Source organism: Homarus americanus, unplaced genomic scaffold (assembly GCF_018991925.1).
Source record: "Homarus americanus isolate GMGI-L3 unplaced genomic scaffold, GMGI_Hamer_2.0 scaffold4896, whole genome shotgun sequence".
Classification (NCBI taxonomy): domain Eukaryota; kingdom Metazoa; phylum Arthropoda; class Malacostraca; order Decapoda; family Nephropidae; genus Homarus; species Homarus americanus.
In genome coordinates, this window is record NW_024749657.1 from 1,984,721 (window position 1) to 1,999,955 (window position 15,235).

A 15,235-nucleotide genomic window follows, 5' to 3' on the forward strand; every position below is an offset into this window, starting at 1 on the left:
TTTCACGCCTAAATCTAAATTTGTCTAATTTAAAACCATTGTTACGAGTTCGCTCCTGGTTGGATAGTTTGAGTACCTTTGTAATGTCCCCTTTGTTTAGCCCTGACTTACACTTATACACCTCTATCAGGTCGCCCCTAGCTCTACGTCTCTCGAGGGAGTGCAAATTAAGATGCTTTAACCTGTCTCTATACTCAAGGTTCCTAATGCCCGGGATTAGTCTTGTCATTCTCCTCTGAATTCTTTCCAATGATTCTATATCCATTCTGTAATACCGTGACCAAAACTGAACTGCGTAATCCAGGATGAAACATCAACAACTCCCCAAAACCTGGTTGTTTGAGAAAAGCTATACTGGATTCAGATAACACCTGCATGGCACGGCTTACATGTGTGTGTGTGTTTAGATGGGGTAGGGATGGTGATCAATTACTGGCTAAGAGAGGTGCACACACACACACACACACACACACACACACCCTGGAGCTGCTTTTATCTCCTTCAATAACCCTTTACTTTCCTGTAGAGACAACAAGTGAAGACACATTATGTTGGGCATGTGAGAGACTGCCTGAGTGATTGGTTGATGACAGCCATTGTAATATTATGAATCACCATGGGTTGACCTCTGATGATGTGTGGTGCCATTTTTGGTTCATATCTTGAGTGACATCATGGACCAGAAATTATTAAATTTAAAAAAATCTTTTGTGATAAACTAAGGCCCAAACCACAGCTCTAAATCAGTTCTATTAGTACTTGGTAGCAGTAGTGTGCACAAACCATGGTTTAAATTTGCAGTAATGGTAGATCATATTTTGGGGGATAGTTCACAGTTTTGGATGAAGGTGGAGGAAGTGGAACCTGTCACCGTGAGCGTTTATCTGCTGTGTTGTGTGTCTAGTTAACCAAGAGCTGTACTGTATCTCACACATCTCCATCCTGAAAGGGGGGTAGATTTATTTATGATATTCTTTATACAGTAAAGTTTATTTTTGAATACACATGTTTTCATACAACAGAATAACTATTGCTTTGTTGTATGTATACCTTACTTCATCATTAATATAATGGTGAGTAAATTTTCTTGTTTTGCAGGTGTACTCGCCTTAATCCTCGCTCTGTTGCTGAGACTGTTACAGAAGCAACTTAATGATGTTAACGGGTTGGCTATAGCTGGTGTTGTCATAGTTGCCATCCTCTGTCTCATCAATATCATCGTACTTGCCCGTCAACCAGAATCTAAAAAGGCGTTGTTTTTCAAGGTTTGTATTTGTACGTTATGCTGAAGTAACATGTTATGGAATCTCAATAATTTTCATCTGGTATAAGGAAACATTGTGGTGAAAATAAGGAAAATATAATTAACACCTGTCTCTGGTATTCACAAAGCCAAGTGAGTGAGTTATGCTGAGGCAGGGTAAGGAAGGATTTGGTGAGAAGTGGTGTGGAGTGTTGAGGTAACATTGACAGTCATTGTGTAGAAAAGTGAACTGAGTGTTGACCTCCCAGGTGGACTCGGTTTGACCCATTCTACTCATTCAACCACAAGGAGCTTCCTGACTTCTTGTAGTTTGGAGTTGCTTTAGTTGTTTAGGTGTGAGAAGTACTGAATATACTGTAAGGAATGTAAAGAAAATTGAACTTGGGGTAGGTTGTTGTAGGTATTTGGCAGGAGAACAGTTGTGTAACCTTTCACAGTGAATGAGCATCAAACTATATGACCTGCTTGGAATGTCTATCTATTCATTTATTCATATTTTTATTTATTCACAGTCTCAATAACTGAAGTTTCCATTTGACAGTGTCTTCTTATTTTCTAAGTTAATGCCCTAAGCCAAACGCCTCTTATTATATCCATAAACTTTGCTCTTTGACTAGGCCCCTATGCCAGGGTTGATCTGTTAATTATTATCTAAATAATCACTCTTCTTTTTTCCTGCAGAGGCATCCTCAATTAATAGGGCATGTGAGGCAGTTGTCCTCCTCCTTGGAAGGATCTGGTAGGTAGGGGGAAGAAGGCAGGCAGTTTGCTTTAAGTGAATCTAACCATTCAGCTCCCACCATACCATAATGCTGCAGTCTGTGAATCCACACTAATCCAGATTTCTCATACCTAACATATATCCGTTCCCGGCTAACTACAACAGTGTTTGGTCATGTCTAATCGTCTTTACCTGAAATGCATGGTTACTTCAAAGATAAATCTCTTGACACAATTGTAGAAAGTGATTGTCTGGGGTTTACCTTGGATCAGGTGTTGTTAAATATTTTAATTTTGTGTTTAAATTGTTTCGAATGCTTGTTTACACCCTTCTGAGACCTGGTTAGCATCCTACAAGTGGCTAGTCAGAGCACCAGAGTTTTGGACTTACAGTAGTTTCCCCACAAAACAGTCCATTTATTTGTGGGTCTTGCTGTGGTTCCCACAAAACTGGTTCATATGTATAGGATGGCTAGTAGCCGAGTCTGTTTTGGCTAGATACAGTGTGGTGTTTGACGAGCCTGCATGTTAAAGTCTATATTCCTTGTTGATGAGGATTTACTGGGCATATATTTGATTAAGTGTTAAACCATAAATAAATTCCTCAAGGGGTGTGTGAGCCAACTTAAGTTAAGTTTTGTTAGTGTCAGGTTAAACACTGTGGTGGCCCTGGTGCTACTGAAACAATGCTTTAAAACTGTATTTACAAAAGTATAAAAAAAAATAATAATAATTTAATGTAATAAACACCTTCCATGCTTTCCTGTTAGCAGTCATTTATTATGTTGAAGTTAAGGCCGCACAAAATGTCTCGGTACTCATCAGAGACAACTAATTAGGTCTGCTCAGAGCCATCCATCATGGGGCATAGATCATTTTTGAGGAGTTTCAGGTGTAAGAATGATCGTTGAATGCTATGCTTCCTGGCCATCAGACAAAAGTATATAAGTAGCATGATCTCAAATTCTTACCATATATCAGGTGGTACATGAACTTCTCAGTACTGCATTACTTCTTTTTTTTTATCCATTTGAAACAGTTGAGTTACTCTACCTCCTTACCAAGACACTTCTCTAAGTCTAGGGAGTAAATATAATCTAGATATACAGTGACCCCTCGTTTAACGAACACCTCGGTTAACGTAATTTCGATTAACGAACTGCCTTCCATAAGGATCTTCAATTCAGTTAACGAAAAAAAATTCGGTTAACGAAGTTCTTACGAACCGACCTCAACATGTTTTTGCTTGCACTGACCGGGCAACCAGCTTTAGTATCAGTCTGCCAATACATTAAATCGGTTCTAGGGCTTAAATTCCTTACTATTTTAGTAAATATCAAGAAGTTTATACTATTCAATAATTTTAAAAGTTTAATATTCAATTTTTTAGTCATTTTAACAATTATTGAACATAATTGAAGGTAAAGTGACTAGTTTAATGCGCGGCATCCAGCCTCTTAACACAGCAAACAGGAGTTAGTCTCTCTCTGTTTTCACTGGAGGTAACATCTTGCTTGAAACTCTCTTCAACTAAACGCTTTTTTTCTGTGTTTCCAAGCAAATTATTGGTCATTTTGAAATATGTTTTACATATTGACAATATATAATGCAGTGCAGTGTTGATTTAAAGAAAATAATCTTGAATTACACCAAGGGAGCTAAAATTTTATGGGTGGAATGGCGCCATGGGGTGACTTCTCTTCCACCCCAATGCCTTCTCTTCTTCCTTCTCCTCCACCCCTATTCTAAATCCCATCATCATCATCATCATCCAGGAGCCTTCTACATACACACCTCAAAGTAAGTGAACTTTTCTACCATTTTTGTTGAATTTAGGAAATTTTCGGTGAGCTGGAACCAATTACCCAAAAACCCATTGAAACAATGGTTTCGGTTAACGAACTTTTCGGTTAACGAATGACCTTCTGGAACGGATTGAGTTCGTTAACGGAGGGGTCACTGTATTAAAGAACTGATCAAATTTCATCATCAATCAGTTCATCCAGTTGACCTCCGAAACCAAACCTCTCACAATCTCACCACATACATTGATACATTTAGACAGGTTCAGAGGCAATATATCGGCTACAAAAAAGAAGATCTCACCTTGCAACTTTTATTTTGGAGTCTAGTTGAGTTTGGAAACATGACCATAATCGTGTGGGATTAGTCATGCAATGTACATTATATCGCACCAAACCCATGTCACTTGCTGTTGATAGTATGTTGTACCAAAAATCTATGTACAGTACCATCTTTTTTTCTTTCTTTCTTTTTTCAAGTTCATTATATTGAGCCACAAATGTTTCAAGAGATTTCAGCAAAATAAGGGTAGTGTTAAGAACCATCCCATCTTGCTGTTGGTTCATCCCTTGCTAGTAGGACTGGGTTGTGTGAGTATAATTTTGGTGGCATTGATGATGATGATAATGAGGCAGTGAACGTGAAAATCCATTATATATCAGGTACCTTCCTTCACAGTCCACTATATATCAGGTACCTTCCCTCACAGTCCTGTAATTCTATGGTTGTTACTGAATTATTAGACTTTGGTTCACGCCAAACCTCCAACCTTTTGTCCCTCATCCCTCCTCTATGGGAGTGGGCAACCTGAGCATACAGTATGTCTTCTGTGAGGAGGTTGGCTGTTACTTTTACTTTATCCTCTTCACCACTGATCAGCTCGTTAGCCGCTTGGGTGGGGTGTAAAGGAAGGGTGACCAGTGAGATGATTTTTAACAGACCACCCCTGGCAGACACAAAGAGTGCAGTTAAAGGGATCAAAAATCACTCGGAAGTTTTCCTGTATTGCAAGAGCCACTTGGCTACAGGTTCCACCAGCAAAATAAAATTTCATGATTAATCCATCATGAAGGTGAATGTGTAAGTCAAGTTTAAACTATTGGTAATGATGTTTACTTCAAGAGTCATGCCTTTTGTTTCAACAGGTACAAATGGGGCACATCATATATTGTACTGGTTATTGGTCTGTATTTATTTCATGTAAGTTGTCTTTACTTGTAGATACCCTGTCAGTACAACTCTTGTAAATGCATGGTATTCTGAATTTTACTCCTACAGCAGACATAACTAACAGTACAGTACAGTACTTATCTTTAAAAAACTGGGAAACATACTGGACAAGGATACAAGGATGTTCTGGTTGAGTGTACATTTCAATTGGAAACAATGAGAACGTTAAAAAGAGATCAACTGTTATGAGTTTGTGAAGGAAAATATGGATGGTGAGACCGTGGGACCTTGTAATGTGAATGACTAACAGGAGTACAGCCCTGTATAAGAGGTAAATGGTGGTAATGAGAGAGTAAAGTGAAGTTGATGTTGCTCTAGAGCAGTGGTTCTTAACCTGGGGTACGTCAGTAATTTCCAGGGGGAGCGCAAGCCCTACGGAAAAAGTAGGAATTTCTCTAATTATAATTATAGTTTTTATTCTCTTAACAAGAGCGTGGGCTAATATTTAGAAGGTTATGAAAAAATAAGTTTATTGGTGAATTGTGAACACGCATGTGTTGCTCTGTTTGTTATTCGCAAGTTTTGAAGGATCGATGATTTGTCTCATGACATCACGATCAATTTCTCGACCAAGTAAGAGAGTCTCTTGTTTTTGCCATCCAGTGTGACGAAACGACTGACATCGCTCAGTGTTCTCAGCTACTGATATATGCTCGTTTCGTGTCAGGCAACAGTGTAAAAGAGGAAATGCTGTTCTGTTACCCCATGGAAAGTTGTACAACAGCAGCAGCTATTTTTCATGATGTATCAAACTTCTTTCAGGAAAACCAACTTTCGTGGGACTCTCTGGTAGGGGTGTGCACTGATGGGGCTCCAGCCATGCTTGGTCTGTAGTCTGGATTCATTACAATGGTGAAAGAAAAAAATCCGTCTGTTGTAGGTACACACTGCATACTTCATCGTGAATCCTTAGTATCCAGAACTTTACCTGCTGAAATGAGGGATGTCCTGAACGTGGCTATCAAGGTAGTCAACTTTATCAAAGCTGGAGCCTTAAACAGTCGTCTCTTCAAACTGCTGTGTAAGGATATGGAATCTGAACATGAAACCTTGCTTTTTCACACGAACGTACGATGGCTATCAAAGGGGAATATGCTTGGACGGCTTTATGAACTACTAGAAGAAGTAGTAATATTTCTTGATTCGAAGCAGAAGGCAGATCTCCATGACAAGTTCCAGTCTGAAGGCTTTCAGCTATCTCTAGCTTACCTGGTGGACATCTTCGAAGCGTTGAATGCTCTTAACCTTAAACTACAAGGGAAAAACATCAACATCATCATGCACCACGACACCATTCGAACCTTCATGTCCAAACTCGACCTCTGGAAGTGTCGAATTCAGCAGGGAAATACAGCCAGTTTTAGTAACTTGGATTCTGCTTTCATTCACGGTAACCTTGAATCTGAGTTAAAGAAACAAATAATCACTCATCTAACTGACTTGAAAACAAAATTCATCAGATACTTCCCAGAGATTGATGAGAAGCGTGAAGCCTGGAAATTCATCAGGAACCCATTTCAATATGAAGTAGCTGATGTTTCGGATGAGGTGCAAGAGGAGTTTCTTGAGTTGAAGTTCAACTCCACAGTTAAGGAAGACTTCAAAGAACTGGATCTTGAGACGTTCTGGGTCAAATACCTTCCTGTTTACCCTCTGATCTCACATCAGGCTCTTCGGATTCTAACTATGTTCGGATCTACGTATCTTTGTGAAGCTGCATTTTCCACGCTCATTGCTGTCAAGACCAAGTACAGAAACAGGCTGAACGTTGAAGGGGATTTACGTTGTGCACTCTCTGGCTTTCAACCACGCATTCAAGATCTAATAGCTAAGAAGCAGTGTCAAGTATCTCACTAATTTATACTCAATAAAAAGACTAAAAACACAATATTTTTCATATTTCTTTAAAATCTGGGAGGGAATTTTATTCATAGATGCAAGGGGAGCGTGGAGGGAAGGACCAATTCCTAGAGGGGGCGAGGTAGTAAAACGGTTAAGAACCACTGCTCTAGAGGATTGTCTTGATGGAATAAATCTTGAGAAATGTTTGATATGTGGAGGAGTGTCTGCGTGACTCAGCTTACAGTACTTTATAATAGTATAGTACAGAATGTAAAGGAAGCTTTGACTCATGTTGATTAGCTTGAATTTGTTTAAAAGAGTTCTCATACAAACAGGAAACTAGAATAATTGGCATTTTGAAGTTTATTGTGCCTTGTAAGAAAAAACTGAGGGAAAAGGCAGAAATTTTAGGGAAATCCTGAAGTTCACACTAAGGAAAATTGCAGAAAATTAGCCTCTCATTATTGAATAAAGGGAAAATTTCCTCATTGTGTTTGAGAAATCCCTAAAATACATGAAACTTCAAGATAATGTATAAGAATATTGTCAATAGAATGAATTATCTGTGAAATGATATACAGACAGAGACAGATACAGTAGCTGATGGGTCTGTACCCTAATGAAATATTTCAGCATGTAGTTATATGTAAATCAGAAAGTCATCATTGTTACACAGGTGAGCATTCCTGAAGGAGTTGGGTTATTGTGACATCATGCAGTTAGAGCATCATGAAGTACTGTACTGTAATGGGAATATAAAGATAAAGGTCCAGGGATCACCGAGACACTGTACCAATATGTCCACCCCAATACTGTACCATAATACTGTCTAGTCATTACATAACATCGGTACAGTGTTAAGATAAAATAAAAATACAAAGAAAAAAGTTATTGGTATCTTGTGTAATTATAGTGTTATACAATCACAGTTTATCATTATTATTATTATTACACTTTTATGCTTTTTAGTATTTGTTTGTGTATTGGAGTCCATATAGTGTTTTTATCAGTATACAGTATGTCTATAAGTTTGTGTGTGAATGCAAGAAAATTTAATTTAAGAGTTTATACAATATATTTTGTAGATAGATACTTATACACGTACAGTAAATCATTATTACAATTTTGCATTGATTCAGTATAGACAATGCTGGTACAGTACAGTAGACTCGCAACTTACGCGGGGGTTACATTCTTGGGACCTCGCATTAAGTAAGAAACTCCTAAAAATCCCTAAATTGCCCTTAAATCACTAAATATATATACACTATAGTCTGGTTTTACGAGGTTAATTAAACCCATGGAGGTCCGCGTATAAAGCGAAATGCGTAAATAAAATAACAGAACCTATGGGATTAATTGAATTAGAGACCGGACCGACCGCCAGACTACCATTTTTTTTGGCTATTGCCGACACAATACATACAGTGTAGTAAAAGTAACATCTTAATTTTATGATGGTTTGCACACACAATTAATATATAAGAGAAATATCAATAATATTAGGTTTTTTAACACTTACTTTAGTAGAAGAGATGGCTGGGCACACGGGGATGGGGGTTGGTTCCGAGGCAGAGGGCAGATTATTGGCCCTCACCTGTATCTCTATCCACCACAGAGGCTAGCAGGGCCTCCCCGTCAAACCCCTCGAAGTCCATATCCTCACTATCACTGACTTGGGCTGGCTGTGGTGGTTGGCGGGTGAAGAACTAGGTAATGTTTTGTTGACGGCTAGCATTGATGTGGTCGTGATACAGCTGAACATCGGGCTCCAGGGATTTCAACAGATGGTTATTAGACAATTCGTAGCGATGATTGTTATGCTATAGTGTACAGGATATAGATTTGGCTGTAACAAATTACTGAGAGGTCTCTCGAGCAGTTGATCAGTGCTTAGGCTGCAACACACACACACACACACACACACACACACACACACACACACACACACACATCACCACATCCACACATCACCACATCCACACATTGGCTTGTGTTTGGCTTCCTTAACTGCAAATCACTCCTTCAGATATTGCATATGATACATATCGCTAAATAGGGCCTATTAATTAATTAGGTCTTACAGCACTTCTGTATTGTGTTTGACTAAGTGTCGTCAAGCACAGCAAGCAGTTTACCTCACGCTAAACATTCATTCCTCCATATACTGTAGTTCTTTACTCATGGATTTTATTTTAATACAGTAACAACTGTGATGGACGGAACATGATGTAGTGTAGATTAGGTTGTAATTAGTAATGTGAGATACCTGTATTAGCATCTCTCACCATTGTACTGCAATAATGAGTTTATGGTTTGGTGACTATGTTGATACAGGCAGCAGGTACTTGTGTACAACAGTAAAAGGTTGTACTGTAGTACTCATGATGATGAAGGTTTACTGTGTTTACTTGTTGGGTACAAAATTCTTTTGTTGAAACATTTAGAACATTAATTTAAAAAGCATAGCTGATTTTCTTAACTGTATTTTCAGGTGCCATTTGTGCCTTGGACCCCTGCCCTCAGTGCCTTCTTTAACCTGTACCTAATGTGTAACCTGCCATATCAAACCTGGGAACGATTTCTGATTTGGATGGTCATTGGTAAGTATACATTTAGACCCTATGCATGTAGTATATTCTTTGTAGTTTGCTTCTCTTGTTACATTAAGTGAGCATGACACTTAATGCACAGTACAGTACTAACAAAGAAGGAAACCTCTTGCCTTTACACCTCACACTGACTAATACACTCCCCCATACCCGGTACAGATTGTACCTCTCTAGTCCGGCAACCTTGGGACCTGACCGGTGCCGGACCATGGAAATTCACCCTTTTCCTGGATAGATAGTGACTTGTGCTTATGCTTGGAAGCACTAGCACCACTTTCTCTGCATCATGGTCTCTTTGAAGACATATTGAAGGGTTAAATGTCGTATAGTAGCTTCTTAACTTTCGCGAGTTTTTAATTCTTAACGTATTTTATTGGAACACACAAAAAATAAATAAATAAAAATTTTGACGGCGGAAACTTGAATTTCGACGGGTTTGAACGGCCCGCCAACGTGCAGACAACGTGCATAATCATGTAAACAGCGTCATTTCTCTTCTGTACAAAAGATTCATTATTGTTTATTACTCAATGTCTTTTTTATTGAATTAATGTTTATGTGTGCAAAATGAGCAATACAATTCATTAATAATACGTAGAATATTAAAACACACGAGGAAATGACACAGCATTGTTTTCGTTGATTACAAAACCAGTGACTGACTGGTTCTACATATAAAACTGAAGAAAATAAGACCTTGGTTGTAGCTGTAGTAAAATTAATATGGTTGTTTTAAGTACAGTCGACCCTCGTTAATTCGGACCCCTTTAATCCGGATTTCGGATAAATCGGACGAAATCTGAACTATCCATATCAAATTTCTGGTTCTGGGATTGTCCCAGTTGCAATTGGGGTTGCAATTTCAAATTCTGTGTCACTACTAAGAAATAACAAAGTCCCTGGTGCACTCTAAGATTAAGAGAAAACGGACTCCTATGACGGGGCACTCAAATAAAGAGACATGGCTACATGTTTTGTGGACTAGCCACTGTACAGTATTCTTTTCATCACTTTGTAATAAACCTCATTATGCCTATGTGTTTCTGATAATTATCATAACATTATATATTTATATATTTAGCGGTTGTACAAACACAAGGCCTCGCACATGCCATTCAGACTGACAGACTTGACAAGTTTTACCAACCATAAAGACAGTTGAAGCTTTAAACATCACTCACAATGGATCTTGAATATTCCAACTGTAATCAGACATACCTAAGTTGCCTCAACAATTGCAACCCCAGTTGCAATATCAAATTCTGTGTCACCACTAAGATATAACAGTCTCTGGTGCACTCTAAGATTAAGAGAAAACGGACGACTCAGGAGTGCTGAAGTGAGAGAAAACGGACTCCTATGACGGGGCACTCAAATAAACATACACATAGCTGTATAATGCAATATTAACCCCTAAATCGGTTAATTCGGACAATCGGCTAAAACGGACACCCTTCCCCCCCTATTAGTCCGTTTTAACGAGGGTCGACTGTCATGTTATTTAATGTTAATAAATGGAACAATAGAAGTAGCTAACGATAATGGTAAAGAAAAAAGAGAGATCGCGTATGTAAGTGCGCATGCGCACACGTGAAAACATATCGTCATTACTTTACATAAGAATATGAAAGCAACACTTATTACTGTTCATATATATTTTAATTAATGTTTCTGAATTTGTTTTTATTCAATTAATGTTTGTGTGTGCAAAATTAACAATACAATTTATTAATAATACGTGGAATATTAGAGGAGACGAGACGGCTGCCGGCATTGTTTATGTTAAAGCTTACGAAACCAGTGACTGATTGGTTCGACATATAAAACTGAAGAAAATAAGACCCTGATTTTAGCTGTAGTAAAATTAATGTAAAAAAAATAATATGGTTGTTTGAAGTACCTGTAATGTTATTTAATGTTAATAAATGGAACAATATAAGTAGCTAACCATTAATGGTAAAAAAAAAAGTGAGACTGCGCGTATGTAAGTGCGCACATGTGAAAACATATCGTCATTACTCTACATAAGAATATGAAAGCAACACTTATTTACTGCTCATATATATTGAAGGGTTAAATGTTGTACTCTGTATAGACAAGCAGAGAGAGAGAGAGAGCAGCCGAACTGCCGGATGTAAACAAACCTTAATTTCCCGCGGCTTTTTTTTTTTAAGGGGATTAGCCCACCCGGGCATAGGTCACTGACCCACATTGGGGCCTGAGGGGCAAAAATTTAATAGTCCTGTAATAATAATTCAGATAAGTAAAAAAAACAAAAACAAAAAAAAAAGCTGCCTATCTACCTACTGGACAAACTAAAATCGTTCCGGACCACGGGAGTTTCCGGACCACAGAATGCCAGACTAGAGAGGTACAACCTGTAGTATATTCCCCTACCCATTCCCCCTCAACTTAAGAAGTAATCAGTGTATCAATACTGTATCTTAGATCTAACTGTTGCTGATATTTTATTGCAAGTAATAAAAAATAGTTTGAAGAAGGCTTACCTGCTGACAAGACTAACCCTGAGACCACGAACAAGACCATATGCAATTTAAGCTTTAATGGATCACTTGAAGATGAGCCCCTAAGTGTTCACCTTAAATTTTGCCCACACCATCAGTTAAAAAAAAAAATTTCATATAAGAAATATTTGTCTAATAATTGTGAGCACTCTTAGGAAGTGGGATCCTCTGATAACATTTATTCCTGGTGTACTGTATGATATATTTTACACTAACATTGTAACAGGTACAGTAAGAGCATCATTGTGAACACTAAAAATAAACGTTTGCTTAAAAAGTAAAAACAGAATTAACATTTATTTTCTTACTTATTAGTTCAGCTGATAATATCTGTTAACTCTGGTGTATCATCCTTTTCTGATTTGTTGTACAGTACTGTATAATGTACAGCTTATTTAAACTTATTGCTTTTTACTAACCACTGCATGGCACTAACACTTTGTTTTTTGCACTTTCCTTTGCATGTAGGCTTTGTTATCTACTTTGGCTATGGGTTGAGGAACAGTTCAGAGGAACTTTCACCAAGTCATCCTAGATATGGGTTAAACAATCCAGGTTTCATTGGAGATGGCTTAAAGAATCCAAATCGGCTTGTAATTCCCACTATTCAGATACAGCCGGCCACACCCATGAACTCTGAACCTAACACTCCTAAAGCAGTGCCCAAAACCAAACAGAAGAGTACTGCATTACCACAGTCTCCTCTTGTTACTGTAAAGGTTCAGGATGTGCTGCCTGCAGGTACTAGTGCTTCTAAGAATGACAGTCTTTGTGACCCTGAAATTCAGAATGCCTTGGCTTCTCTTGATAAAATGGTTAATGAGCCTGCAAGAGGGAAAAAAGAACGACTTGAGAGTGAGACTTGTGCAACATATCTTGAGAAAAATGATAATAGCCCGGAAGAAGTTACTGACGGCAATAGGTTGTCCGACGATGAAATTAGCCCGGAAGAAGTTACTGACTGCAATAAGTTGTCCGACGATGAAATTAGCCCGGAAGAAGTTACTGACTGCAATAAGTTGTCCGGTGATGAAATTCAGGGCAGAAAGTTGCCGTCTCTACCAGGGGAAATATCTTCTGTAAGCAACAGTGAAGTTGAAAACGATTCTTCAGGAAGAAATGAAGAACCTAAATTTATTGAGAAAGAAAAAAGTAGTTCAGAATATGAATCTATTGAAATTTATTTTAAGGAAAATGAAGACAAATTATGTGACATGGAAGATGATCAAACTGATCCTGGATATGCAGCTCTCAAGGATGTTAAGGCTCAGCTTTTGGACACAGAAAAGACCACTGGGGAAGTTAAGGCAGAGGTTGAGGATAAAGAACAAACTTTGTCAACAGAGAATTTGCAGAAAGAGGGAAAACCTGAATCACCAGATCAGTTTAAGAAAGACACAGAACCTCTTTATGCCAAGGTTGATAAAAAAATGAAGAAAAAAGTTGATCCTCTAGAAAATGAATTAGAAAATAATAATATATTAGTTAGAAATAAAACTGAAGATGGTCCAGCTTTAAAAGGCTCCCACTCTGTACCACTCCTGCCATCCTTCCACAGTAGTGTACCAAGTTCACCTGTGTCACAAAGACACCCATTTAAAAAATTAAAGCGAAATTCTAGCTTTGATGGCATACCACCATCATCTCCAGACAGTCCTTTTGCTCGTCGTTTAGGTAACAAGTTTGTCATTATTCCAGTTAAGGAGCCAGGCAGTAGCTCTGATAATGACAGCAGCAATCAGGTATCACCTCTTGTGAGTCCTCTGGGTGACAAGAAAGACCCATTTCTAGAGCAGACAGATGCACAAAAAACGCTGATGAATGAGATAAATTCTAAATTAAAAGGTTATTCTGAAATGGCTGCAAGTGAAGACCAGAAAGAAGAGAATAATGAACGCAAAATGTTCACTGTGGGAAGTGATGATTCCCTGGAAAGTGTCTTGTCCGGAGCAAGTTTTGGCAGCTTTATAGATGACCTCCCTAGTCCTACCATAACAAGTCCGACTAGGGAATTTAAGAAAGTATTCAGCAAAGGATCTTTATTGTCTGAGGGGCTTGACACTATAAGGGAACGGGGGGAAAGTAAAATATTTTCTGGTGATGAAGAGAAAATAGAGATCAAAGATTCAATCTCTGAAAAATCTGTTGAAACAAACTCAGTTGCTGAAAATTTATTGGGAAAAAATTAGGTTGATAACAAATTGGATAACTCAACAGAGGATGTACAGATTCATACTGAAGAAAATAGAGATTTGGTGGTAAGTGAACCGGTATCATCCATAACTGAAGAAAAGCCAAAAGAACAAAATGAACTTTCTGAGAATGAGAAAACAACTGAAAGGATAGACCCTGTGAGCATGCCTGTGGATGATGCTCATAAAGGAGATAAAGACGAAAAATTACAAGATAATGAAACTGGAGGTATTCATAGAGTGTTTCCTCTACTAATACGGTAGTTTTAAAAAACTAAAGGCAATGTTTGATAATTAGTGGAAAATTTCAAACAAGATTTGTTTATAATAAATTAGACAGTCTTTGACAAATAGGGAATTATTTTATACAGAGGTTTAGATAAACTTGGGTTAATGATTGCCAGGTAGTATGCAATCTGTTAAAATAATTTAACAAATGTTGATAGACACAATAGCCTTAATTGGCAATTATTAGGAATTATGTAATGAAAGCTTTAATAAGCTAATAAAGGTGTTTGGTAAGGGTGCAGAGGCCTGGTGTATACAGTACAGTTCTTTGCCTCCTCTCCTGAGTGTCATTGATTTGCACTTGAGGAAACCCAAATTTACCCCAACTGTGAAAGGGTAAATAACCTTACAGTTAGGTAAGTGAAAGTAGTCAAGTACATTGCCAGCCTCACTGTCTCTCTGTACCTAAAACAGGCTTAATCTGTAGTGTGCTGTAACTGTACTACCCCTAAGGAACTCTTTCTTACAATTGCTGTTTTGTAGCTACAGTACTAAGAATCATTTAACAAAAAAAAAAGATCAAATTAATGGCAGTACAGTGGTCCCTCGATTAACGAACACAATTGGTTCCACAGAGTCGTTTGTTAACCGAAAATTTCGTTAACTGAATCTATTATTTCAATGGGATATTGGGTAATTGGTTCCAACTCACAGAAAAAGTACATATAAAGTACAGTACTGTACTGTATACCGGTAATACAATTAACAAACCATTAAATATAAACTAAATACAGTACTGTACTGTACTGTACTGTATAA

At 37.9% G+C, this 15,235-nt stretch overlaps 1 protein-coding gene across 3 annotated transcripts in view; it reads left to right on the plus strand.

The window, feature by feature from the left end:
* LOC121853517 (cationic amino acid transporter 3-like) overlaps positions 1–15,018 on the plus strand; it is a 76,901-nt gene extending 61,883 nt beyond the window's left edge. For 2 of the 3 annotated variants that reach the window (XM_042347671.1, XM_042347673.1), the window contains 3 exons: positions 1,099–1,265; positions 9,354–9,462; positions 12,465–15,018. In XM_042347671.1, coding sequence (XP_042203605.1) covers positions 1,099–1,265; positions 9,354–9,462; positions 12,465–14,185 — 1,997 coding nt within the window. In that variant the 3' untranslated portion in view covers positions 14,186–15,018. The remainder of the gene's footprint in view (positions 1–1,098; positions 1,266–9,353; positions 9,463–12,464) is intronic. The other variant, XM_042347672.1, reaches the window with a different exon arrangement.
* Positions 15,019–15,235: the final 217 nt, after the last annotated feature.